This window comes from Meira miltonrushii (assembly GCF_003144205.1).
Source record: "Meira miltonrushii strain MCA 3882 unplaced genomic scaffold FA14scaffold_3, whole genome shotgun sequence".
Lineage (NCBI taxonomy): Eukaryota > Fungi > Basidiomycota > Exobasidiomycetes > Exobasidiales > Brachybasidiaceae > Meira > Meira miltonrushii.
The window spans coordinates 1,257,991-1,282,108 of record NW_020289945.1 but is presented as its reverse complement, the minus strand read 5'-3'; the positions used below and the strand labels follow the sequence as shown (position 1 = coordinate 1,282,108).

The window sequence follows — 24,118 nt, the reverse complement described above, 5'->3', positions numbered from 1 at the left end:
ACCTTTTTATAACCGTGCAGACGCCAAACAAAAACCAAAAAAAAAGAAAGGCTTACACTCACAGGTCATGATAAGGTTTAAATTTTACCCTATCTTTCATTAACACTACCACAACAAATAATATTCGAAGCGATCAACGACTTTACCAACCGAATGGCGAAAGTACTTCAACCTGGCGTCTTATATTAATAGAGTTGAGAACGAAACGGAGAGTATCGCTCTTCAGCAACTATCCAAACCTCAAAACCATTCTCGGCAGGATTCTGAAGGCAAGATGAAGTTCTCACATTCACTTCAATTCAATTCGGTCCCGGATTGGGCTGATAAATACATCAATTACTCCAATTTGAAAAAGACAATCTATCAATTGGAACAAGATCAAACAAGTGGTGATGCACTGGCCGATTCTGCAAGCGGTGCTGCTCACGATGATGATATCGAACATGAATCAGCTGCTCTTTTAACTTCAAGCATGTCTACTGCTGATGCAGTCTTTGTACCAATGCTCGACAAAGAACTACGAAGGATCGTAGGATTTTATGGCATGAAGGAAGCGGATTTCCAGAAATCGCTTGCAAAATTACGAGAGGACCTACACAGAGCTGAAAGTGAAGACGTTTTCGATCTGGATGATGAATATTCGGATGAAGACGCAATGAGCGACGCAGAGGGCGGAGAGGACGTGAACGATTCTGCTCCTACTACCTACAAAGGAACACAGAATACCAGAACCCGGAAAGGCAGCGTGTCAGATCTCTTTACCGATCCTCTGCGATACAATGAAGCAAGTCGACAACATAGCGATTTGCATGGCTGGCACTCGGGTAAACCCAAGATGCCACGTAGACGAAGTAGCAAAGCAGTCGATGATCTTGTAGATGCTGAAGTCGCAAATCCAAGCGCTGAGCCAAGTAGTAGTCAGAACATGGAAGCATCGACTGCTACCATTCCCTCGCAATCTAGACGGCTGAGCCAATCCTTCTTGGATGAAGAAGGACCGCGAGCAAGAAGAAGTTCCAACGCTGCATATACTAATACCCCAGCACGCAAGTGGACTTCAATGTTCAAAAGAAGACCATCGGAACGCAAAACCTTGGGTCTGATCTCTGCTGGTGGCAACCCTTCCGAGATTGGTCGATCGGCTGAAAGTGAAGCAGGTGCCAGTAGCAACTTTGGCGACAAGACTTTGAGTATCTGGACAGCAGAAAATGATTGGGCAATCGATATGCGAATCACATATAAGAAGCGCATCTCTGATCTCTTTGTGGACATGAGTGAATTGAAGCAGTTTGTCTCTCTCAACGAAACAGGTTTCAAGAAAATTTTGAAAAAGTACGATAAAATTCTCAAGAGCAATTTGAAAGAACGATATTTCGCTGAAGTGATTAATCTTCAATACCCTTTTCTGCCGGAAACCCGCGCTCGACTTGAAGAAAACATTCAAGAGTTGACCGAATACTTCGCAAAGGTTGTCACAAATGGCGATATTCAGCAAGCAACTGCTCAATTAAAGACCTTGCTACGCGAGCAAGTTGTCTGGCAACGAAACACAGTCTGGCGAGAGATGATTGGTATCGAACGTCGAGCACAAGGAGCGACATTAGAACAAACGGTGATGAAAGCGACCCAAGACGGTGAACAGGCAAAACCAACCCGAATCCGTACACCTTTTGGTGCGATTACATTACCAGCCTGGTTGGGTATCAGTACAGTGCAACTGCTGACTGCGTTCCTCTTGCTCGTGCTTTTGCTCAAAGCACCTGGGCTGCGCTTCTTTAGCCGTGTTGAAGAACAAAATTGTTTGGCAATGCTGATATTCTGTACGATCTTATGGGCAACAGAAGTGATCCCGCTTTTCGTTACTTCACTCTTGGTGCCATTGCTTGTTGTGGTCTTACAAGTTGCTCGAACGGATGATATCGAAGACCGAAGAATGAGTGCGAGTGAGACAACAAAATGGATCTTTTCACAAATGTTCCAACCCAATATGGTTTTGCTCCTCGGTGGTTTCACCCTTGCAGCCGCTCTTTCAAAATACAGCATCGACAAGATTCTTGCTCAAAAGGTATTACGATATGCCGGTACAAGACCCTCAATCGTATTGTTGGCACATATGGGAGTTGCTTGTTTCGCTTCAATGTGGATCTCTAACGTGGCAGCTCCTGTATTGATGTATTCGCTCATTCAACCGATCTTGAGAAATTTACCTTCTCGTTCACCTTATGCATCTGCACTAATCATGGGTATCGCTCTGGCGTCCAATATTGGTGGACAAACTTCACCGATTGCCTCACCGCAAAACTTGATCGCCCTTCAATACATGGACGAACCGCTCGGATGGCTACAATGGTTCGCCATCACAATACCCGTTAGCGGTATCAGTTTGATCGTGATTTGGATCTTATTGATGTGGTCTTATGGCAGCGGAAGGGGAACGGTGATTAAAAAGATGCCCGAAAGGCATGATCGTTTTACTGGCATTCAATACTTCATCTCTGCTGTCGCTTTGGGAACGATTGCTCTGTGGTGTTTGGAACGCAATTTCGAGTACATCTTGGGAGATATGGGTGTGATCGCAATCGTGCCTATGGTCTTGTTCTTCGGAACGGGTATCTTGACAAAAGAAGACTTTAACAACTTCTTGTGGACGATTGTGTTCTTAGCCATGGGCGGTATTGCATTGGGCAAGGCTGTGACGTCGAGTGGATTATTGGCAAGTTTGGATGAATTGATCCAGGATCTGGTCAAGGGTATGCCAATCTGGCAAGTATTGCTCAGTCTCTTAAGCATCAGTCTAGTCGTTGCAACTTTCATTTCTCATACAATCGCTGCTGTCTTGCTTGTTCCGATTGCTGCACAAGTTGGAGACAGCCTGGCACAACCCCATCCTCGTCTACTGATCATGGCCACCACTTTGACCGCATCTGCTGCAATGGGTCTACCCGTTTCTGGATTCCCAAATATGGCTGCATCAGCACAAGAAGATGCAACAGGTAAACGGTATATCACTGTCAAAGATTTCTTGCGGGTTGGTTTGTTAGCAAGTGTTTTGGCAACGTTGGTTGTCGGATTGGTAGGATTTGGTATCATGACACTTCTTAAACTTTGAGTACTTTTTTCAATTTCCTCTAGATCAAATCAGTTCTTGCAAATACTATTCTACATTTTGGGTGTAAACAGAATCTTGAATAAGAAGTGTAAGGACAATCGTAAGTAGAGCAGAAGCAATCGGAGTAGAAGTTCTGAAAGATCCATAAGAATCAAGGAGATCGATATAAGTGCCACAAAGAAAATGATTCCGACTGCTTTACAAAGCAAACTTACGCCTTCAGCTAATTCTCCGTTTGCTTTAAGAGTATAAGGTATTTGAACATCGGCCCAAGGTATATTAGAAAAATTCCACCAAAAGAAGCTTTTTCAAACACCTAATCTCCGACATTTATATCCGCCTCACAGACTTCAGTTGTTCATATATCTAAGATGCTGTCATTCTAAGATTGCTCTTCTTTCAATCTGCTTCTGGCCCGAAGACCCGAATGCTGGGAGTATGACGTAATGGGACAAATAATCAAATTTTATAAAAAGAAGCTAAAATATAATCAATTCCTAAAATCACAAGTAATGAGTGTTGAATATTATAATTAAGATAATCAATCAAATTCACATACTAGCGTTATAGCAAATGTATTGTGGCTTTCGATTGCTGCTTATTTTGCATCTAAATAAGCAAGTAAGTTTCTAAACCGTAAGCATCCTTCCTAGAACATTCAAGCAGTCCGCACAAGCCATTCGGCTGTATGGTATATAAACATCATTACTTCCACTCTAAACTGTATAAGCTCTATACACAACCCATATTCAACAATGACTTCCGTGACAATTAACAAGAGAGATTTCAATCTAGCCGGTTTATTGTTTAAACCTTCAAAGCCATCTTCCGATAAAAGTCCTGCTATTATTGTGGTACACCCGGGAGGCGGAGTAAAGGAACAAACTGCTTCAATATATTCAAGACGCTTTGCAGAGCTAGGATACGTAACGTTGACATTTGACGCTTCCTATCAAGGAGAAAGCGGTGGTAAGCCACACTTTCTTGAGGATCCAGAAGCAAGGACAACGGATGTTAATGCAGCGGTTGACTATCTCGAGAATTTAAATGAAGTAGATTCAAATCGAATCGCCGTTTTCGGAATTTGTGCTGGTGGTGGCTATTCTGTCTGTGCTGCAAAGACAGATTACCGTATCAAGGCAGTCGCTACAGCTAGTATGGTGAATATCGGTGACGGCTTCCGTCGCGGTTGGTATGGCAAAGATGACCCGGCAAAACAAGTAGATACTTTGAAATTTATCGCCCAATCTATACAAGCTGAGAACGGAGGAAAACAACCAGAATATTTGCCTTATGTTCCCGAAAAACCTGACAAGGATACACCGCCAGACATGGCAGAGGCTTCTGACTATTATCGAACACCCCGAGCTCAGCACCCTCGATCGGAAAATAAAATGTCAATGCGAAGTCCTCCCTTAATTTCACGATTTGATGCATTTCACCTCGTTGAGACGTTTCTTCAAGCACCTTTACTTGTCATTGCAGGTGATAAAGCTGGATCCGCTTGGCATAGCACAGAGTTGGCTGAACGCTTAGGAAGCAAGCGTGCCCAACAATTGATTGTCCCAGGTGCGACTCACATGGATTTCTATGATCAGCCTGGCCCAGTCGAAAAAGCTGTTAGCGCTGCTGATGCATTTTTCAAGAGCACTTTTGGTTTGTAATGATTTTTTGAATAATATTGATTTTTCATACGAATAAAGTTGTGCAATCTTTCGTCACTTGTGATGCAGATTTTTTCTGCAACCACGTCCTGGCAGAGGAGATATATCATATGATCTTGCTTCTTCACCATTTTGTCATATCCCATCTCCGATCCTTCCTTTGTGCAACCGATAAGAATGTACAGCACATATGATGACGCATGATATACATTGTGGCTAGACTGCCCGTGTGCAAAAACAGAATAGATGGGAAAGGTTGTCATCTATTGGTTCATATTGACGTCAAGCATCAATCATTCTGCTGTCTTTTTGCTCGATAAAAGAATGCCGTATTTGTCTGAAGAAAGAGAAATATCGTCAGTACTGCGATTAAGTTGTATCAAAGTATTTCCACTCACTTTTGTTCTCCGCCATATTGTTCGAGAAGGGATATCAGATGCTCCTGTTCTTCTATATCCATATCCCCACCTTCAAATGTGTCTATAGCTCTTTGTGCTTGTACGAATGCCTGCCGTAGAGCAACGCTTTCTGATACGATCGATTTGGCCAAATCAGTAGGCTGTGCGTTTCTACCTCGATCTTCTTGTCCCACGCTCATCGATAAGGCTGTCTCGTATCCACTATTCACATCATCATCCGTCGTTGCACCTAAAGCAATATTTGGCGCTGGACCTGAGCTTGAATCTTGGTCAAGTGTGTTGAACTGATCATTGTCCAGTGCTTGATTCGAGGTAGATGCAGCCGCACCACCGGCATCCTTTACACTAAGTGAATTTGCATCTTCACTTGCTTGAACAATCAGATTTGATATTTTCTGAATTCTCCCATAGATGGATGGTAGATGTGAAGGATCGAAGAGAGATGCTGGCTTCTGTGGAATTGCATTGGTGCTACGTCCATTGGAGCTTAGTTCGCCATTCTGTTGAATGATTGCATTCTCACCTGTTCCTATTGAGGGTCTAGGTGTTGTCGATCCACTCAAATCCGCTGCAGGAACACTTATGCTGACTCTTGGCGTGGCAGCTGAAGGTGTCAAGTGCTCAAATTTGACAGTATTTGGTGAACCTGCAAAATTGGGTGATGCCATGTTCTACATCGGTGAACATGAAGGGTGACAGTTACGAGAAGATTGTGCAATTACCAGGGCGTTAGGTTCATTTAAGGTACACACACGCCTGCGCGGCGTCGCACGGTGCATCTTGTCCCGCATACGTTCAACCTCCATCCACTTTATCTTTCTCTCTACCACATCCATATCAAACTCGCAAGATGTCCCTCCCACGTCATTCTTACGATCCCAGAAGGGTTTGTCTTTTGCCTCTACCGCCACTACCGAGATGGGTGCGAAGCAACAAGAGATCATTTGGAATTTATTTGAGCGGTGCTTTGTTCTCTCTAGGATGGTGGATCTTCTTTGATGCTTTACTCATTTCTTCCGTTCGATCAAAAAGACCTGCAGATGCAGATGATCCAACACGTATTCCACCTTGGATTGAACCTGCAGTGAAAATGTCATTCGCTGATTGGCTACCCGGGCTATTGGCAACTTTGGGTATGATTGTGGTCAATTTGATCGATAAATCTATCCTGGCAGAAGCAGGTGGTCTGGGAGCAATGGGAAGTTTTGGAGGCGGTGGTGATCCTATTCAATGGCGTGCAAGGCTGTTCTTGTTTGTCGGATTTGCACTTTTGGCAGGTGGACTGGCAGGATCGGTCACTGTGTTAACAATCAAGTACATCATTGCTCAGCTGCCCGAAGGATATGAGTATTACGGCTTCGCAAATGTGGTAAGTAGGAGAAGCGATGGGCAGATATGGCTTAACGAGAAAACTGACACACATACGACTACCTCTCCTATGCAGGCGCAAAACGCATTCATCATGCTCTCGACTGTGTCTCTATGGATCTCACAAAGTACGGAGAGCGATTACGAATACAATCTCACACTTTGAGGTTTTGATAATCCAATAAGATTAAAGGAACAGTGGATATTGTTCAAAATGACGTACATTTTTACCGGTGCGCAGAGCGTGCCTCAGCGTCAAACAGGCGGTATGAGAAGTGTGATACATGAAGAGGAAAGAGAGGAAAAATAATTGATATGATACAAGTTGGCCGTGACGTAAAGGGCAGGAAAAGTGAAAGTCCGTCGCTTGTTCGAGGTATTGTTAGGCATACAGAGAAGCAGCCATCGCTATTGTGAGAAGGATTGTCCATATTTGTGGCATCGGTACGGAAGAAGCAGCAGAATTGTGTTTTGAAATAGTCGAGCCTGAAGGGGAAGGCGCAGAAGAGGTTACAGAAGCCATACTTCCAACACCGATAGCACCTGCAATTGCTCCCGGATTCGTTCCACCAGATGTTGCATCATATGTATTTGTGACGGTAGAATTGGAAGCTAATGGCAAACTCGATCCAGGTGGTGAAGGCGGAACATCTGTTCCTTGACTTGAAGCAGCATTTTGATCAGAGATTGGTCCTGAGATGTAAGAATTGGCGCTTGCTTTGGCAGATTCGGCTGCTTGATTTGCCCTGCTGTAGTCTACCGTTGTGTCAAACAAGACTGAATCGATCACATGGGCGACTCCATTCTTGTACATGACGTCTGTTTGTGTGATCTGTGCAGTCGCATTCCCGACACTGACATGCAAAGTATACGTTTCGTTTGTACCATTCCTTTGTTGAACGTGCAAATCTTGTCCGCCAGCGGTGATCAAGCTGCCTTGAGATATAAGAAGAGGTGAATAAGCAGCACGATTGATGATTACATGATTCTGAGCAATGGCCTGCAAAGTTTGTTGCGAAAGTCCAGAATGCTGTGATAGAAAGCTCTGAATAGCATCTGCGCTCGGAACAAAGACAGTCAAACCACGAGCATCATTGACGTTGTTCGGCAAGGAAGAAAGCAGTGTAGCAAATCTTTCACTGTTTACAATTTTCCCAACTGTGAAGCTGAGATTGCCAGGTACGGTCAAATAATGATTGATCGGTAAGATGGTAAGGGAACCCGCAGTGAAGCTTTCCTCTTTGCCGTTCGTTTCCAAGAATGAATCTGTATTTTGAGCTTCGTTTACCACAGGGCTATAATCGCTCAATTCCGGATAGCCTTGTGTGCCTGTGCTCATTGCTACTGCCTGTCCATTGCCTCCCGGAAGGTTTGCAACATCTTGCAAAGTCAAAGCTGAGTGCAAAACGGTATGCATAGGAAGACGTTCTAGTCTATCGACAGGTACACTTCCGTTCAAAACGTGATAAAGCAATGCTTCCGGAACGTTTGCCCAAGATTGAAAAGGTAAAGCAGAATCGATCGGAGCCAATAAAGTCTTACTACCGGGTGTAGCATTGATTTGTTGAACTACAGTTGGATTTTGCTCAAACAGAGCGGCCAGCTTTGTGAGATTTGCACCTTTCAGAGCATTCGTCAACTGATCATTAGTGACTGTCGGTGAGTTCTGCCTTCTTTGATACGAAAACGTCTTCCTACGTTCCACTTCTTGCGACGAGGCAACTTGAATGATTGTTATGTATAGGAAGAGGAATAGCAATGTACTATTCCCCATGAAAGAGTGTAGGCGTTTCATTGTGATGATTATTGATGATGATGATGTTGTTGTAGGAGACGAGAAAGATTAGACAACCATACTCCGAAGTTATGTTGATAAGCTGAATCGAAATAAGGCGTCAAAATGAAGAGTGAGGATCCGGTAGTGTTCTACAAAGAATGTCTTTTCATATCATTACTCCATTAAAATCGAGAAGACGGTGCCGCGATGAAAGGTAATGAGCGGATCTGAGATCTCTTGAGCAAAACGAAATTAGTTCTAGACAACCAAGTGTGTACCGGATGCAGGGCAAGGAATCAAGCATTCGAGTAATACTCGCAAATGAGAAGATTGGTGGAGAACCAGCCTTTTCATCAGTTTATGTGTGTATGTATGCACCTCTATATGCAGGTATAGCGTCAATGAGATCAAAATGAAACCCCCTTGAGCTTAACAGTCAGGCATCATGAGACACATCCAGAACACTTGACTATTTTTTGATTTTAAAATAGGCACCTTGAAACCAAACAAATCTGTCATGAGAAGTGGCGGCGCCACCGTTAAATCTCTGTGTTGTTCGGAATACAGGAAGAAGAAGCTATTTGGGTTTAATGAATTGCATATGCTTTTCTTCTACACCGATAATGTTCCTTGATTGAAAGGAGGATTCCATCCCTGCTTATCATAGTCTCCTGAAGCATCCATGCATGAGCATCCGCTCCTCCTCCTCTAGCAAAAGGAGTTGAAATGAGAAAGGAGAGGTCCCATCAGATTTTAATTAACACGACAACCAACACTTTAACTTTTAAACGCGAGCAGTTCACCCCGAATAGTACGCGTCAAGGCAAGTGCTGCACAACATTCCTTCCCCCTTGCTTGAAAGGCTTCTTATGGTTGTGTGCGTAGGACCGCACGCATCAATTCAATTAAAACTCTTCCTGATTAAAGAAAGTCCTTTGTCCACCTTCTGTATATCATTCGGATCAGCTATACACATAATTTATCATCGAGAAGGAAGGTTGTGTATGTAATCAATCTTAAAGGATCACAACAAGACTCACGTGCAGTCTGGTTGAGGTTCACTTTCGTGTGTGTTGTCTTGGGCGGAATATTCTCTAAACTAAAAGCTTGTGTCTGTGCCTGTACGCGTACAGCAAAGGCTGAGCAATTTCAAGGCCTTTCTTTCGGGTCATTTGGTTTTTTTGAGTGGTATATAGTTTTGGCGAGGGTAGAGTTTGCGCATCATCTTGTTTGCCACCCACCATCATCCTTGTCACCACCTCTTTTTCTGTGTTGATCAAACGATCATCATTTGTTGCTGGATTACGTATCGGTTCGCATCGCATATATTCTCGCTATCGGCTTTTGATCGATATAAAATACCAAAATTGCTTCGAAAGAAGATTGATTGGAAAACAAGCGAGTTTTTATTATCTTTTTTAAGAAAGCGACCAACCCATTCCAATAGTTCGCCTTCAGTACAACGGCATTGTCCAATTACTGCTGTCGATCTCACAACAAACAGAACAAATTGATCATCATGGCTCCAGCGGTGGTGGCATCGATGCCGGCTATGAAGCCGCCATCAATCGGACAGGTTAGCATCCGTTTCAATGTTGATATGTCTTCCTTGCGTGATTGGTGACTTTTTGTGATGATCAAGCTCCTGCTAAAAGTTGGAAGCTTAATGGGAGATCTTCCAACGTGGATGCTGGATTTTTGTGCTTATAGATCATGTTCATTGATACTGACATTTCTCTCTCCCTATGCTCTATTTTGTTGTGCAGAAGCCTGTCAAGGGTTCATTGAGCTCTGCTGCTGGACAAGCAGCGAATGCAGAGAGGGCAAAGACGACAAATATCTATGCCCAACCGTTCGCTCTGACGGATCACTACAAAGCAGCACGTTCGACCAGCAATGAGTCGAGCGCGGGAAGGAAAGATGACTTTGTGCCCGAATTGAACCTCGGCTTGGCCTGTCCGGAATGCAAAGCAGATCCTGCTAATTTGGTGGAAGTATTTGATAGTGGAGATATGGTCTGTGCAGATTGTGGAATGGTGGTTGGCGATAAGATTATCGATACTCGATCTGAATGGCGTACATTTGCCAATGAAGAGGGAGATGACCCATCCCGTGTCGGTTCTTCGAATAATCCATTGATGGACGGCTTGACGGAACAATTGGATACCCGTATCAGCTACAAAGATGGAGGATCGGGAGCAGCCAGAGATTTACAACGTGCTATGAACCGCGGCGTGGTGCCATCGAATCGTGTAATCTTGGATGCATTCGATGATATTCAAAGGAAGTGTGATCAAGTTCATTTGCCGCGGGTTGTCTCTGATACTGCCAAGCATATGTTCAAACAGGTTGAACAAGATCAAATCTTGCGTGGTAAGCAACGTGATGCAATCATTGCCGCTGCTATTTATTGTGCTTGTAAGACCAATAAAGTTCCACGTACTTTCCGTGAAATTTGTCAATTGACAAATGTCAGTCAAAAATTGATTGGAAAATGTTTCAAAGAGATGCAATCTGCTTATGGTCTCAACCTTCATCGTGCACCTGATGCTGGAGGTGCGAATGGTATTGATGCCGATTCTGCCGTTTCTCCTACCAATGCAGTCGATCTTGTCGGCCGTTTTTGCAATCATTTGGGCTTGGATATGAGCGTGACAAAATGCACAGAAGATGTGGCAGGATTGTTACGTGACAAGGGTATTTTAGCAGGCAGAAGTCCAATCACAGTGGCAGCAACGTGTATCTATCTGATCACACGAATGCTTGGACAAGATGTCAGTGCGAAAAAGATCAGTGCAGCAGCCGGAGTATCGGATGTGACGATCAAAGGATCTTCGAGAACTCTGTCTTCTTTGCGCAACGATTGGCTAACGCCTGCCATTTTGGCAAAGTACCCAAAGTTTGACATCAATCGTTTGCCTTAAGGTACTTTTTTGGACTATAAACTCTACACCATATGATTCCCTCATCTTAACTTTTTTTATTCAGACACTATGCAAAATCAGCCTCATCGCAAAAGATCGATGGCTACAAAAATGGTAACCTCTTTACCTTTAAAATTATATGTACCATCTAAAGCCAATTGATCCTTGCAAACACATAATGCGTGAGAATGAAAACTCCATCCTGCGATCTATCTGAGGAGTGAGCCAATTGTCTGCTGTTCGTAATAAGCTCAGAAGTAGAAAGGGCATTCTTGGTGAAGAAATGCAGACTTAGGTTCCAAAATGTCTGAAAATCTCTCTATTTCTGAAAAAGACCACACATGAAAGCCCATCACAATCAATATCATGTATTACAATAGGGTTCCTGTTCGACAATGTGATCTGTATGAGACACACGTATTTTGGAATGTACATCTTTCGACATATCTCAACTATTCCCGCTTCCCACTCTTGCAAATCAATCATGTGCTTCATCCATTGGAGTCATTCCTACGGCACCGTTGAATTGAGCTAAAGCCGGTGCGGCCTCACTCCCCCGACGACTGACAGCTGGACTTGGGACACCATATCCACTCTTGATCATACGTGCATCATTTGATGTTGTCGAATCACGACGTAGGGCAAGGTTTCGGATATATGCACGAGGATGACTCAAAGGTGTCATTGCACGCGATCTACGACCTTCTAATGCTGTCAAATCTTCTCCTTCTTCATCGTCAACCGCTGAATTTGGATCAAACAAGATTTGTTCTCTTTCAGCCTTTATTCTTTCTTGTGCTTCTTCACATCTTGATCGTAGGAATTCAATCACTTCTTTTGGATTTTCAGCGTTAAAGATTGCCGTTCCTGCTACCAAAACGTTTGCACCTGCATTTGCACAATGATCGATTGTCTTTGGTCCAACACCACCGTCTACCTCGATATCTAGATTTGGGAATCTTGCACGTAATTCTGCAACTTTTGGCATGCATTCACGCATGAACTTTTGTCCACCATATCCTGGCCAAACGGTCATTACGAGAATCATATCGACAGATTCTCCCAATTCGTTTGAAATTTCGCTTGTGGGTGTGCCAGGGTTGATTGCAACTGCAGCTCTCATATTTGCAGCTTTGATTTTTCTAACGATATCCAAAGGATCATAAGCAGCTTCCAAGTGGAATGTATAGCTTGAACCTCCTGCTTCTGCGATATCTTTGATCCATCTTCCTGGTTCGGTAACCATCATATGACAATCCATAAAGATTCCTGGAACTGCTTTGTATACTGAACTTAGAGGAGGTGCACCCAAAACCAAATTTGGAACAAAGTGACCATCCATTACGTCCATGTGTAACCAATCTGCTCCTGCGTCCATCATTCGTTTGCATTCTTCGTTCAAGTTGCCCATATCGGCCGCCAAGACGGAAGGTGCGACAAGTACACGTGGCATGATGAGCTGAACGTGTGGTGGAGGAGATGGTAGATGGGTTGGGTGTTCTGCTTGCTATCTTTGCTATGACAGCAAAGATGTTTGTATGGAAGAAGTTAGGAAAGATGTTGATCAAAAGGGACCGGAAATCTTTCTTCTTGGTGCAATTCGATAATAAGTTTATATGCATTAAAACGCTCTTATCTGTAACGGTATTTTTAGCCGCTAAGCCTAAAATTCGATAATATTCAAAAAAAGGCACAAAAGCACTGCCTTACGCCAAAGTTGGGATTCGATACACGCGACACTGACTGTGCGTGTTGAGGTGGAGAAATCGGCTTAATTCCCAAAATTCCATGACATAGGCGCGCAGAAGGCTTGCAGCAAAGATGAGACTTAGACTATTCATATAAATACACAGCCAACTCTTGTGTTTGTGTTCCTGAACGCATACATGGGTGCTCACCATCAACACAATAAAAGATGGGCAATACAACCTCAAAAGGTGGCTCGGGAGCAAAGATAACAAAACAAGATCGTGCAATATTGGATCTTAAATTACAAAGAGATAAGATTAAACAATATCAAAAGAAAGTTCAATTGATACTGGATAAAGAACATGATGCGGCTAGAACATTCTTGGTTCGTGGTGATAAGGAAAGAGCAAAGACTGCATTGAGAAGGAGACGGTATCAAGAAACAATCTTGCAAAAGACTGATACACAGTTGGAAACGCTTGAGGGGCTGGTGTCCAACATTGAATTCTCTCAGATTGAAGCATCGGTGATGCATGGGTTGGCACAAGGTAATGCTGTCTTGAAAGAGATCCACAAGGAAATGACGATTGAAAGTGTAGACAAATTGATGGAAGAAACAGCAGAAGCACAAGCATATCAACGAGAGATCGATGAAGCATTGGCAGGAAAGATGACTGCAGAAGATGAAGAAGCTGTCAATGCAGAAATGGCATTGCTAGAACGTGAAGCGTTGGGACTTTCCGATCCAAAAGAGGCCGTTCAGGATCCGGCAAACAAGGTCGATCTACCCTCAGCACCTACCACACAACCAGTATCCGCACCAGCCGAAGAAGAAGAGCAAGAGGTACAAGAACCCACTCGGGAGGCATTACTAGCCTGATATATCGTAAGGAAGATGAAATCATTCCAAGATACCCTATAATACAGTTATGACGATACAGGTCTAGAGCCACAAGTGCACCTTCACTCTTTAATACAAGAGGATAAATACGACGCTTGCTGAATCGAAGTCAATGTCCATCTGTCAAAGATGGACCACATACCCGCCCCTTTGGATAACCTATGCGCTATAGTCCATGGAAATGCCAATGTTGGTCGCATGCCGCAAATTGAAGATAGAGGAGCATGTTGCAAGCCTGCTTGTTGAGCAGCACGTTGCATCTCTTCCGGGCGAATGTACATCCTCCAATCATGAGAATGATCGGGTACATAATGCAATATGTTTTGCGCAATGACGATCGTACCATACCAAGAGAACATGGTCCGATTCACTGTATCGTATACCAACATGCCGCCTTTGTGTAATACTCTGTGTATTTCTCGCATTGCCAATGGAACGTCATGTAGATGCTCAAAGACATCACTACACACGATTGCGTCGATCGAACCATCGGCAAACGGTAGCTCATACGCAGAACCAATAACGTAGGCAAGACGGTTGAGGGGGAATGGTGAATGTTGCCTTGCTTTCGCTATGGACTGTTTTGACAAGTCTATGCCTGCAATAAAAGAGTGTAATATGATATTAACCCGTCTATCTCATCATGAGAACATTAATTGTATACATACCAATCACTTTTGCTTTTGTGTGTTTTGCAATCTCTTCAGTCACTAATCCTCCACCACAGCCGATATCCAAGATCTTCACATCGTCAAGCGACTCGCTATCCTTGCCCTTCCCTTTGCTGAAATGCTGTGAAAGCTTTTTGAGGAAGAATGGTACCCTAGCTGCATTGGCAAACATGAGTGGATTATTTTCCTGTGTGTGCATATATGCAAGATGATTGAATCAGGATAGATACCGCAATATTTTTCTATGATCACACTTACATGCCACCAGTCGAATTCTTCATATAGTTCATCGTTATCAATCTCCACTGCATCTTCCGCTATCCGATCTAATCGATCTGGAAGAGATTTAGGGATCGGGAAGAATAGCCTTAGCGCCAATCCGCCAACGATTGCCGTACTTGCGCCCGTTACCAGTATTCCTGCTAAGATGTCCCGTTGTGATAGCATTTCCCATAAAGTGATTGAAAAGTGATCATTTCGGGCATGCAAAAGATACCTTGATCACCATCTAAGCTTGTCATACTCCACACACAACAATTATGTTATCTTGCAGCGTGTTGCTGCTCGGTACAATAATGTCCGAACTTCAGTCTTTTCTTTAGCTTACTTTTTCGATTAAAAAGCAACTCATACACTGAACCCTCTGCCCCACTTTTGTACGTGTAAATGCAGCTAGAATGCAGCCTTATTTTTTCTTATCATGTCCAGAATACATGTGTTTTCTGTTCTTCGCATACTAGAAGAGAATTAAGCCGCACCTCTTTACAAGCTTATGTTGATCATAAAGGCATGTCTTCTAGCACACGAAGATCATTAAACCGGCTTTAGACCGAGTACTTTCTACTTCCTTCGTGGCTTAACGGATTTCAATTCATGCAACAACAAGAGGTAGTCCCCCCTTTCTCCATAGCCTTTTGAGCTTAAAAGGAAGGCAGTTCCGCAAAGGAGGATTTAGCGTAAGACGCGTTTTATTTTGTCGTCGTTCAGTGGGCGCGCCCAAAAACAACAAAAAAGGGCAAAAAAGGAGGCAAAGAAGTGTAGAAATCAATAAATGCAAGCACGAAGAATAGGGCTTATTGGTTGCTTTGCCCCTCTGGCGCGAACCATATGACCGCGTTATGTGTGAGTGTGTGAGTGTGTTGCTGTGTTTGCGCGGATTATGCTGCTTATGATTCGGCTGCCCGAGAATTGTGAACAGCGCATACACAGGCACACACTCACACACACAAAGCAAGGTATTCTTGTTAAAGCATCGCCTCCCTTTCCCCACTACATCAAGCAAATCGTGAATCAAGATATTGTCATCTTCCAAAGACAAGTTCTCATCGTCAAAAGTTTGAAAGGATAAACATCTTTCATCTACCTTTCTTTCATTCGCTGCAGCTTCTTTGTGATTGACTTCAAGTTCCTTTTGTTGCTCAATCCTTGACTTAGAGCTTTGACCACTTCATCTAGCCGGACCAACATCAGTCACAAGCTAATCAACAATAGCTCACACAAGATCTTCAATAATCAGAATCACACATCTGTGCAGGAACGATAATCAATAGAGCAAATCGTCGCTTGTGGTAACAACCAGGCGTAATTTACCCATTATAAGCGGTACCGAAGTTGAATTCAAATCACATCTAGCATATACCTCAAAGGTCCAAAACACAAGGCTTGCGCGTATAGTCAGCTTGACCTCTTACTTCGTTCTACTTCTTGCTTCGCATTGAAAGTCTGCTTTTCTGCTCATTGCCAGCAACCGCGTTCATCATTGCGCGTACGGAAGATCGACTAAACCTTCTCCACAGCACAACTTTAAACTTTCCGCCAACTCAGGCTTCGATTCAAACAACCTCTCAAATAAACATTCCTCAAATCTCACCGCTATACTCTCTATCTCAACATGTTTAAATCTCTCAGCCGAATGGTCAAGGGAAAATCGAAATCAGGCGATGGAGACGACAGCTTTAGCACTCTAGGCGCTGCAGATGATTCTTCAGTCGGTGCTGATGGCTCTTTCAATAGCGCAAGACAGCGTTCAGGTTCTGCAACACAAGCTTCTTCCGCCACTTCCGCATCTTCACGCAGTAGGCCAAAGAGCGGCCTCTCAGCTTCACAATCTGATGATCCCCACGGAGGTAGAGCGTCGCCCGTAAAGATTGAAAAGAGTGGTGGTTTGAGCAAGCATGAAAGTCCACTTCCATCCCCCTCGAATTCTACAACTGCTTTGAACGGAGGCGGAGAAGGTGATGGCTTCAACGGAGCGGGTGGAGAATCTACAAGTCCTCAAAATCAATTCTCCTCTTCTTTACAGAGCGGAACGTCACCAGCAGCACAAGCCGCAGCACAGGCTGCACAATCATCTCCACCCGGCATACCCACAACGCAAACCATCTTGGCCAACACCGGTGGTGCCAGTGGTAGCGGCAGTCAAGGAAGACCATGGAGCGCAGGAAATGGATCCAGTAACGGACAAGGCGGTAACGCAGCACAGGCAGGAAACTCGTCAGGCGATGCTGTACGCACGTTTGATATCGATGATATGATTGCACGTTTGTTGGAAGCAGGATATTCTACCTCAAAGCTACCCAAGCCAGCCCTGAAAAATGCAGAGATTACTGCAGTCTGTACAGCTGCGCGTGAAGTCTTTCTTTCGCAGCCAACTTTGATTGAATTGTCACCACCAGTCAAGATTGTTGGAGATACGCATGGTCAATATCAAGATCTTTTGCGTTTATTCGAAATGTGCGGATACCCACCACAGAGCAATTACCTCTTCCTTGGCGATTACGTTGATCGTGGAAAGCAAAGTTTAGAGACGATTCTTTTGTTGCTGTGCTACAAGATTAAATATCCAGAAAACTTCTTTTTACTTCGTGGAAATCACGAATGTGCTAATGTGACCCGTGTTTACGGATTCTATGATGAATGCAAGAGACGGGTCAATATCAAGATCTGGAAGACGTTTATTGACGTTTTCAACACTTTACCAATCGCAGCTGTCGTTGCTTCCAAGATTTTCTGTGTACATGGCGGACTGAGCCCTTCCCTGTCGAACATGGACGACATCAGAAGGATTGAAAGGCCGACCGATGTTCCGGACTATGGACTACTGAACGACCTTCTCTGGTCTGACCCAAGTGATACTGCACTCGATTGGGAGGATAACGAAAGAGGTGTGAGTTATTGTTTCGGAAAAGCAGTAATTCAGCAATTCCTGGCACAGTACGATTTCGACCTGATCTGTCGAGCCCATATGGTGGTGGAAGATGGATATGAATTCTGGAACGAACGTACACTGGTGACTATTTTCAGTGCACCAAACTACTGTGGGGAATTCGACAACTTTGGTGCAGTGATGAGCGTATCAGAAGATCTTCTATGTGCTTTTGAGCTCTTGAAACCACTGGACGGAGCCGCATTGAAGAAAGAGATGGCCAAGAACAAAAGACGGCGGTGAGATCTGAATCGGATTCCGGTCATCTTCTTTGCCTTTTCGTCCAACACATTTTCTTGAGTCAATTCTCGAAATCTATCTTTGGATTTCCTGGCTTTCCATTTATCCCAATCGGAAGGAACGGAAAGGGGGATCTTTTTATGTCAAGGTTATCTTTCTATCTTCGTCACCCGGTCGCGCTGCCCCACAAAATCATTTGCACCTTTCAGCATTACCGCTTCACCGCCCCGTCATTGAAACATCTAAAACACACCAGTCAAATTTTAATCGCGCTTTTGGCAAATGACAATTTCCCCGCTCTTTCATGGTAATAAATGAAACATGTTCGCTGTACTTAATTGATGAGAAATATACATTATGATATTGTAGTGATGAACCTCTGAGACAGTCACTTTTTCAACATTTAGTGTTCGCATAGATTCCAGCCTTCTTCATCATCTTCTTGCACAAATTCTTCCATGATTTGACTTCTTTGCTGCATCAATCTTGCTCGATGCCAGCATGCTTCTTCGTAGGTCATCGGTGCTGAAAAGCTAACAACTTCTCGATCTTTTAGCCACTGTTCGGATTCTTCTCCATCTAGGATTTGCTGTCTTTTCTTCCCCATTGCTTCCTTCTTTCTTTGCTCAATCTTTTTGAATTCTTCGAAAGCTTCTTTTGATTTTCCCAAAACTTCTCTCATAATTAAATCGGAAATGTCAAAAGTCAAATTACCAAGTTGAATATTCGGTAATTCATCAACAGTTGTTCCAAATGCAAAAGCTGCTTCACGTTCGTTGCATTGTTGTTGTGCAATTTCTGCCGTACTAGTGATCCTACAATCGGGATCGACTAAAAACATAACAATCATTCGTCTATGACCAGGTTTTGTTGGATTAATCAGCTTGAAAGGTGAAAGTTTATGTTGCATCGTATTTGGAAAAACGATTGCACGTTTCGAAGGGGTTGAAAGATGACCTAGTTGAACATACATACTTTGTACGCTATCGTCCCCTCTTTGTACATGACCAAACAACCTGTTCATTGGTTCAAATTGGTCTTGTTCGTAATTCCATTCGGGCAATGTATTTCCTTCGATCCTTTGACGAAATTGCAACGTTGGATCGGTGATATTCTCACTGTCTAAATAATATATACCTGTAGCACAAATTTGTTCCGAATAGGTTCCTTCTACATGCCATACACCACCATCATATTCTGGTTTTTCCGGTGTGAGCTCAACACTTGCCAATTTGAAGATAATCTGAATTGTTTTGTCTTGCAATTTTGTCCATTTCACGTCTTCTAAATCGGGCGCTTTGAATGGAGTCACTTCGGGCGGCACGAACGTCCGTACAGAGTGCCAGTGCCTTTGTTCCTGTTCATATTCGTCGTCATAATCTTCATCTTCTGGAGGCGGACAGGGGGGAATATCTTTTCCTTCTTTCAAACGATCTTCTTTCCATTCTTGAAATTCTTCTATGGATTTCAAATCGAAGAATTGATCTGGTGCTGTATTCTCAAAGTTTTCGGGTCTGAAATCTGCAAGATGACCGGATCCGTGAACTTCATTTCTTAAAATCTCATCTTCTTGAAACGTCAAAACCCGCTCAAACATTGGAATGAATGCGGACACCAAATCTTGAAGAGGTGAGTAGAGTTGTGATTGTTTCAGAGAATTGATGTAGGACAGTATTTTTGCCTTGCCATCTGCAACGATGCGAACGTCTGCTGGCAACCATTGATACTGGTGTTCGACTACTTTATTGGAAAGGTCTGGTAATTGGAGCGCCATTCGAACCCCGTACGAAATGCAGATAGGGTGGGCTACAGTACTACCAGTACTGCTGAATGTTTTTGTTACTTTATTGAAAAGAGTTAGAGGAAGATCCGATTCAGAGCCTTTGTACCATAAAAGAAATTCTTTGGCCAACGCAAGGGGATCGGTTGACTCGTTTGAAATTTGCCCTAGATGAGATCGACCGAGTGCCAAGCAGTACATCGAAGGATGCACAAGGTCAAGTACCATTTGCTTGGAGCCAGGATGCCAGTCATAAAATCTTTTATTAACCTTCATGAGCTCGCAAAAACCTTTGTTGAGTCTAGACTGTAGATTTTCGTCAATGAGCGCATCCGAATGAAAGACCGAAGGCGGAGGAGACATTTGAACACCCGTTTTTTCTTCCTTGCTTTTGGCTTTAAAGTGTAATGCCTTCATCATCCAATCAAACATTGACGTAGTAAATCCCTGTGTGAAACATTCTTGGCGCCAATTAGCCACAATTGTTTCATCTTGTAGCTTTTGCTGCCAATTTGACTTTTGTTCGATATCATTCATAGCTAGAATAACCATCTTTTCAGTCGATAAGCGTGGTTCACAAATACCTGGAAACGATCTATATTTCTCTTTGTGCGGTACAGCAAAGATGAAAAAATAATGAAGCCATAAAGTTGCCAAACTCAATGCGTCCATAATGCTCCCTTCCATTGCTCTCCAAAGTCTCATTCCTGTCTCATAATCGCCAAGTTGAAACTTGTCAAAATGTTCAGCGAAATAAAACATTTCTTCATCTATATTTCCCACAACATCGATATCTTCTAAAATGTACAGCCATCTTTCCAATGTGTCTTGTGGCCTAAATATGTCGGGAGAGTCATAGTACCTGTCTGTCATTCGTGATATAGCTTTTGTGAGAGTTTCTTCTTGTGGTACAAAAGACGTTGATGAAGGTAATAGTGGCTCTCCGGTTACGATTGCCCAAGCCACAAGTGGTATTTTTGAAATGATGGATCCCCTTGATGTTCGCTTTTGAAGGAACAAGTTTGAGATTGGTGTTTCAGAAGAAGCGAAAGAAGCCGGCGGTAAGCTTGCTAATTCGAGGAGGAGGTCAAAGATTTCTTTGTTCATTTTGAGCTAGATAAGAGGTGATGGAGTTAGGAAAGCCGATGACAGATATTTAGACGAATGGGGATTAAGATGGATTCCATTGATTAGGTGCGAGACACATCAAGTTGTCCATATGATCAATGAATGCGCATGTCCGTGCATGACTAGAGATATAAATTACTGTGAAGGAAAGGTAAAAAGAAAACAAAAAGTCCTTTGTTCCTGAATCCCAGTGACAATCAACGGGCTAATGCCAAGAAATCTATGCTTGATAATAGAGCTTAATTTTCAGCATGCAGACGCTAGCGTGAATCATATCTGGGGAGAGTCTTGTCATTGTGTTAAATACATACATACATGAGATCCAGGATATATACATCAATTCATTTACCATCCTTCTTCATCCATTCGTGAAAGGATCGCAGCAGAAACGTCATCATCAATCATATTATCGAAACTATCATCAGAAGTTGGATGAGCAGGAGCTGATTGTGAGATCTTATTGGAATCATTTGTTCTGTCTGCTGCTTGCTCTTCTTGTTCTTTCTGAGAAGCTTCAATCTTGTCTAATGCATTGCACAATGCTTCATCGTCTAGGGACGTATCGAAAGATACATCTCCTACAGCAGTCGATTCATTAGCTTCTTTGGATCTGTGAAGCGTGAGTTTACCTTTATCTGTGGCCGCTTCCTGTGCACTAGGTGATGCTTTGATAGTTGCCATCCTTCCCTTCCCTGTACTACGTTCTGCTTCATCGTCGGACGAATCATCAATTGTAATCACATCACTTGCACCCGATGTAGATCGACTTATACTTCTTGATCCAGTATTTGCTTGTGTCTTTTGATTCTCTCCTTCTTTCTTACGTGGACTTCTTCGCATAGGTTGCTTAAAAGGTGCATTGACCGAAGCTCTACGTCCAGTATTAGCAGAAGAAGCTGTGCCAGAAAAGATGGAATTCTTGCCACCGATCACTTGATTTTGACGGGATGATGATGGAGCTGCAGATCGACTCAGACCACATCTTGGTGCAGTACGTTGTCTATGAGCGGTTGGAGATCGCTTCTCGGCACACGTATTGACCTTGGATGCCTGTGGCGAAATGGCTCCAGATCTGCTTTGATCTTGTGTGACAAGAGGCATCCCTGCCTCACTGGCGCGAGATCTGCTCTTACTTTGGGCGGCGACAGGCTCCTCTGGCTCACCTTCGCATTTTTCAGCTACTTTTGCATCATTATTGACTGATGTCATCGTTCCTACTTCCAACCTCTCAATCTGATTCATTTGTTTAACGCCTTCACTAACGCTTCTAGAGAATTGGCCCTTTCGTACTTTGACTTGAGGTAGATTTACTGCCGCAATTGAGCGCTGGATGTTTGCATCACGCTCTTGCAACGGTGCTGAATCGATAGACTCAGCCGCCCTTCTCTTGTTGGGACTGGAGCGTTGAGGTCGATTATTTGATTTGCATGGGCTGATATCCATAGCATCAATCGAAGATTTCCTTCCGTGCGAAGCAGTTTGAGGAACACCTTCTGGTGAATGTGGAAATGATCTCTTTCCCAACAAGCCTCCGTCTTCTTGGATGGGCAGAGCAAGGATTGGATTTCTGATCGATTGCGAATCGCTTTGACTGCTCCTGTGAACAGGCATACTGGCAGTACGTGACCAATTTTTCGTATTTCTCGAAATAAGTGGCAGAGTGCTTGCAATGATATAATTACTTTTATCTTGTGAAAATGCTCTGTCCATTCCTTCGATGAGCACTTGCTGTAGATTATCTGTTTCTACTTGGGACGTGTCCTGACTGGCGACTGCAGCTCCATCTTTTGCACTTACTTCGCACTGATCCGCATCGTCTTCTGTCAAGAGATCAACCTTTTTGCTCGTCAAATGTTCATCCAAATCATTCAACATTTGATCAATTTCTCCAGAATCTCGAGCATTTTTTCCTTTACTGTTATTCTCTGCACTTCCAGAATGTGTCGATGTAGAGGCTCCATTACTCTTTCTAGTGGATCGTCTGCCAACTTTGCGAGATCGCATGTTGCTCTCAACACCTTGCACTTTCGAAGGTCCTAGTAATTCATCGCGAAAAGCTTGTGATGCCATTGGTTGAATTGCTCCTGCTCTTGCCATTATCCTTTGATGTTCGGCTTGTTGTACCTGCAAAGAAGGAGAAGGTGGTGCATACCAATATACACGAGCACCACCTTCTTCTTCTACCTTGCCGTCTAGATCATTTTGTGCTTCTTCATAACTCTTTCGAACGCTTCCTGAAGAAGATGAAGATGCTTGGCCAGAAAACCCTGTTCTACTGCTCAAAGGCGTTCGAAAGACGTTTGAGCTCATAGTCAAGCTTGTGTATCGTTGTGTTTCATTTACTTTGTACTGTTCATATCGTCATAAATATAAGTCATAAATAATCACTTGTTGTAGCGATGTTTTTCCTTTGTCGAATGATGGTAAGCTGACAACAAGTACACTTTTGCTCAAATCACACTTTCCCATAAAACGCGAATCGAATCAATTCATCAGTCGAAGTGTTGGTTTATAATGTACTAATCTTCGTTCCCGCATAAATAACAGACTGAACCAGTGCCCTTCAAGCCTTTTAATTCACTCGCCCATTTTATGCATTGGTGACTTTACTCTAAACGCGTCCGATATAAAATTGTGACGCGGAGAACATTAAAGTCACGCGCCGGCTTTAGACCGAACGGGAGTGATTCGGGAGGTAAACAGCTTTTGATCGTGATCACAACGAGAATCATTCCACAAAAAGAAACTGAAGACGAAATCAATTAAAAATAAAGAAAAGATGATACAATACATAAAAATATACATGACAATACTCGTGTGCGGAGAGAGAGAGAAAAAAAAGGATGCGATTGAAACGAATCGAGAAAAGAAATCAAAACAAGAATTTTGAACCATGAAGTAATACACTTTTTTTTCGAGCGTCATTGCTTCTCTATTCATCCCTTTGACGTTTGCGTTGTTGAACACCAGGATAAGCACCATAAGGTGGCATTGCTTGTGTTACCTGTGACATAGCAGGATCCCATCCCATTTGCGGCATCATTGCTTGTGCAGGATAAGGGGCGTGAAAAGGGATAAATGTTTGATTTGCGGCCATCATACCAGAGGCAGGAATTTGCATCGCCATACCAGCCATTGCGGTTGTTGTAGGTGCACCGAATTGCATCATACCGGGCATCGGTCCTTTGGCTTGAGCAGCGGGCGTATTGACTCCAGGTGGTAAAGAAGGCAAAGGTTGTTTTG

General features: G+C 43.4%; 12 protein-coding genes across 12 annotated transcripts; 6 read left to right on the top strand and 6 right to left on the bottom strand.

The window, feature by feature from the left end:
- The first annotated feature begins 57 nt into the window (after positions 1–57).
- Positions 58–3,450, top strand: FA14DRAFT_161410 (SPX-domain-containing protein). Its single transcript, XM_025499105.1, has one exon. It carries the CDS (start codon positions 275–277, stop codon positions 3,107–3,109), a length of 2,835 nt encoding a protein of 944 aa, XP_025353976.1. The 5' UTR covers positions 58–274; the 3' UTR covers positions 3,110–3,450.
- Positions 3,451–3,648: 198 nt separating this feature from the next.
- FA14DRAFT_64461 (X-Pro dipeptidyl-peptidase protein) lies at positions 3,649–4,917 on the top strand. Its single transcript, XM_025502625.1, has one exon. It carries the CDS (start codon positions 3,865–3,867, stop codon positions 4,771–4,773), a length of 909 nt encoding a protein of 302 aa, XP_025353975.1. The 5' UTR covers positions 3,649–3,864; the 3' UTR covers positions 4,774–4,917.
- FA14DRAFT_64454 (uncharacterized protein) lies at positions 4,915–5,897 on the bottom strand. The gene is made up of 2 exons (XM_025502624.1): positions 5,172–5,897; positions 4,915–5,110 (listed from the first exon to the last, which is right to left on the bottom strand). The coding sequence occupies exons 1-2, from the start codon at positions 5,858–5,860 to the stop codon at positions 5,056–5,058; spliced, it is 744 nt and encodes a 247-aa protein (XP_025353974.1). The 5' UTR covers positions 5,861–5,897; the 3' UTR covers positions 4,915–5,055.
- A 145-nt stretch (positions 5,898–6,042) lies between these two features.
- Positions 6,043–6,726, top strand: FA14DRAFT_123572 (UPF0220-domain-containing protein; the record flags this gene model as incomplete). Its single annotated transcript, XM_025496584.1, has 2 exons — positions 6,043–6,561; positions 6,637–6,726. 2 exons carry the CDS (start codon positions 6,043–6,045, stop codon positions 6,724–6,726), a joined length of 609 nt encoding a protein of 202 aa, XP_025353973.1.
- Positions 6,727–6,942: 216 nt separating this feature from the next.
- FA14DRAFT_124399 (uncharacterized protein) lies at positions 6,943–8,334 on the bottom strand (the record flags this gene model as incomplete). The annotated part of the gene is made up of 1 exon (XM_025496643.1): positions 6,943–8,334. One exon carries the CDS (start codon positions 8,332–8,334, stop codon positions 6,943–6,945), a length of 1,392 nt encoding a protein of 463 aa, XP_025353972.1.
- Positions 8,335–9,856: 1,522 nt separating this feature from the next.
- FA14DRAFT_165006 (putative SUA7-TFIIB subunit, factor E) lies at positions 9,857–11,261 on the top strand (the record flags this gene model as incomplete). The annotated part of the gene is made up of 2 exons (XM_025499924.1): positions 9,857–9,913; positions 10,158–11,261. The coding sequence occupies 2 exons, from the start codon at positions 9,857–9,859 to the stop codon at positions 11,259–11,261; spliced, it is 1,161 nt and encodes a 386-aa protein (XP_025353971.1).
- A 231-nt stretch (positions 11,262–11,492) lies between these two features.
- FA14DRAFT_64417 (uncharacterized protein) lies at positions 11,493–12,857 on the bottom strand. The gene has a single exon (XM_025502623.1). It carries the CDS (start codon positions 12,712–12,714, stop codon positions 11,740–11,742), a length of 975 nt encoding a protein of 324 aa, XP_025353970.1. The 5' UTR covers positions 12,715–12,857; the 3' UTR covers positions 11,493–11,739.
- Positions 12,858–13,176: 319 nt separating this feature from the next.
- On the top strand, positions 13,177–13,800 carry FA14DRAFT_105344 (uncharacterized protein; the record flags this gene model as incomplete). The annotated part of the gene is made up of 1 exon (XM_025495738.1): positions 13,177–13,800. A coding segment is annotated over one exon (624 nt), but the record flags the coding sequence as incomplete, so codon positions are not given.
- A 236-nt stretch (positions 13,801–14,036) lies between these two features.
- FA14DRAFT_114193 (S-adenosyl-L-methionine-dependent methyltransferase) lies at positions 14,037–14,703 on the bottom strand (the record flags this gene model as incomplete). The annotated part of the gene is made up of 2 exons (XM_025496039.1): positions 14,037–14,449; positions 14,520–14,703. Coding segments are annotated over 2 exons (597 nt in total), but the record flags the coding sequence as incomplete, so codon positions are not given.
- A 1,731-nt stretch (positions 14,704–16,434) lies between these two features.
- FA14DRAFT_123486 (phospho protein phosphatase PPZ) lies at positions 16,435–17,970 on the top strand (the record flags this gene model as incomplete). Its single annotated transcript, XM_025496577.1, has 1 exon — positions 16,435–17,970. One exon carries the CDS (start codon positions 16,435–16,437, stop codon positions 17,968–17,970), a length of 1,536 nt encoding a protein of 511 aa, XP_025353967.1.
- A 200-nt stretch (positions 17,971–18,170) lies between these two features.
- On the bottom strand, positions 18,171–21,016 carry FA14DRAFT_64352 (uncharacterized protein). Its single transcript, XM_025502622.1, has one exon. It carries the CDS (start codon positions 20,852–20,854, stop codon positions 18,371–18,373), a length of 2,484 nt encoding a protein of 827 aa, XP_025353966.1. The 5' UTR covers positions 20,855–21,016; the 3' UTR covers positions 18,171–18,370.
- A 50-nt stretch (positions 21,017–21,066) lies between these two features.
- Positions 21,067–23,298, bottom strand: FA14DRAFT_64345 (uncharacterized protein). The gene has a single exon (XM_025502621.1). It carries the CDS (start codon positions 23,183–23,185, stop codon positions 21,221–21,223), a length of 1,965 nt encoding a protein of 654 aa, XP_025353965.1. The 5' UTR covers positions 23,186–23,298; the 3' UTR covers positions 21,067–21,220.
- Positions 23,299–24,118: the final 820 nt, after the last annotated feature.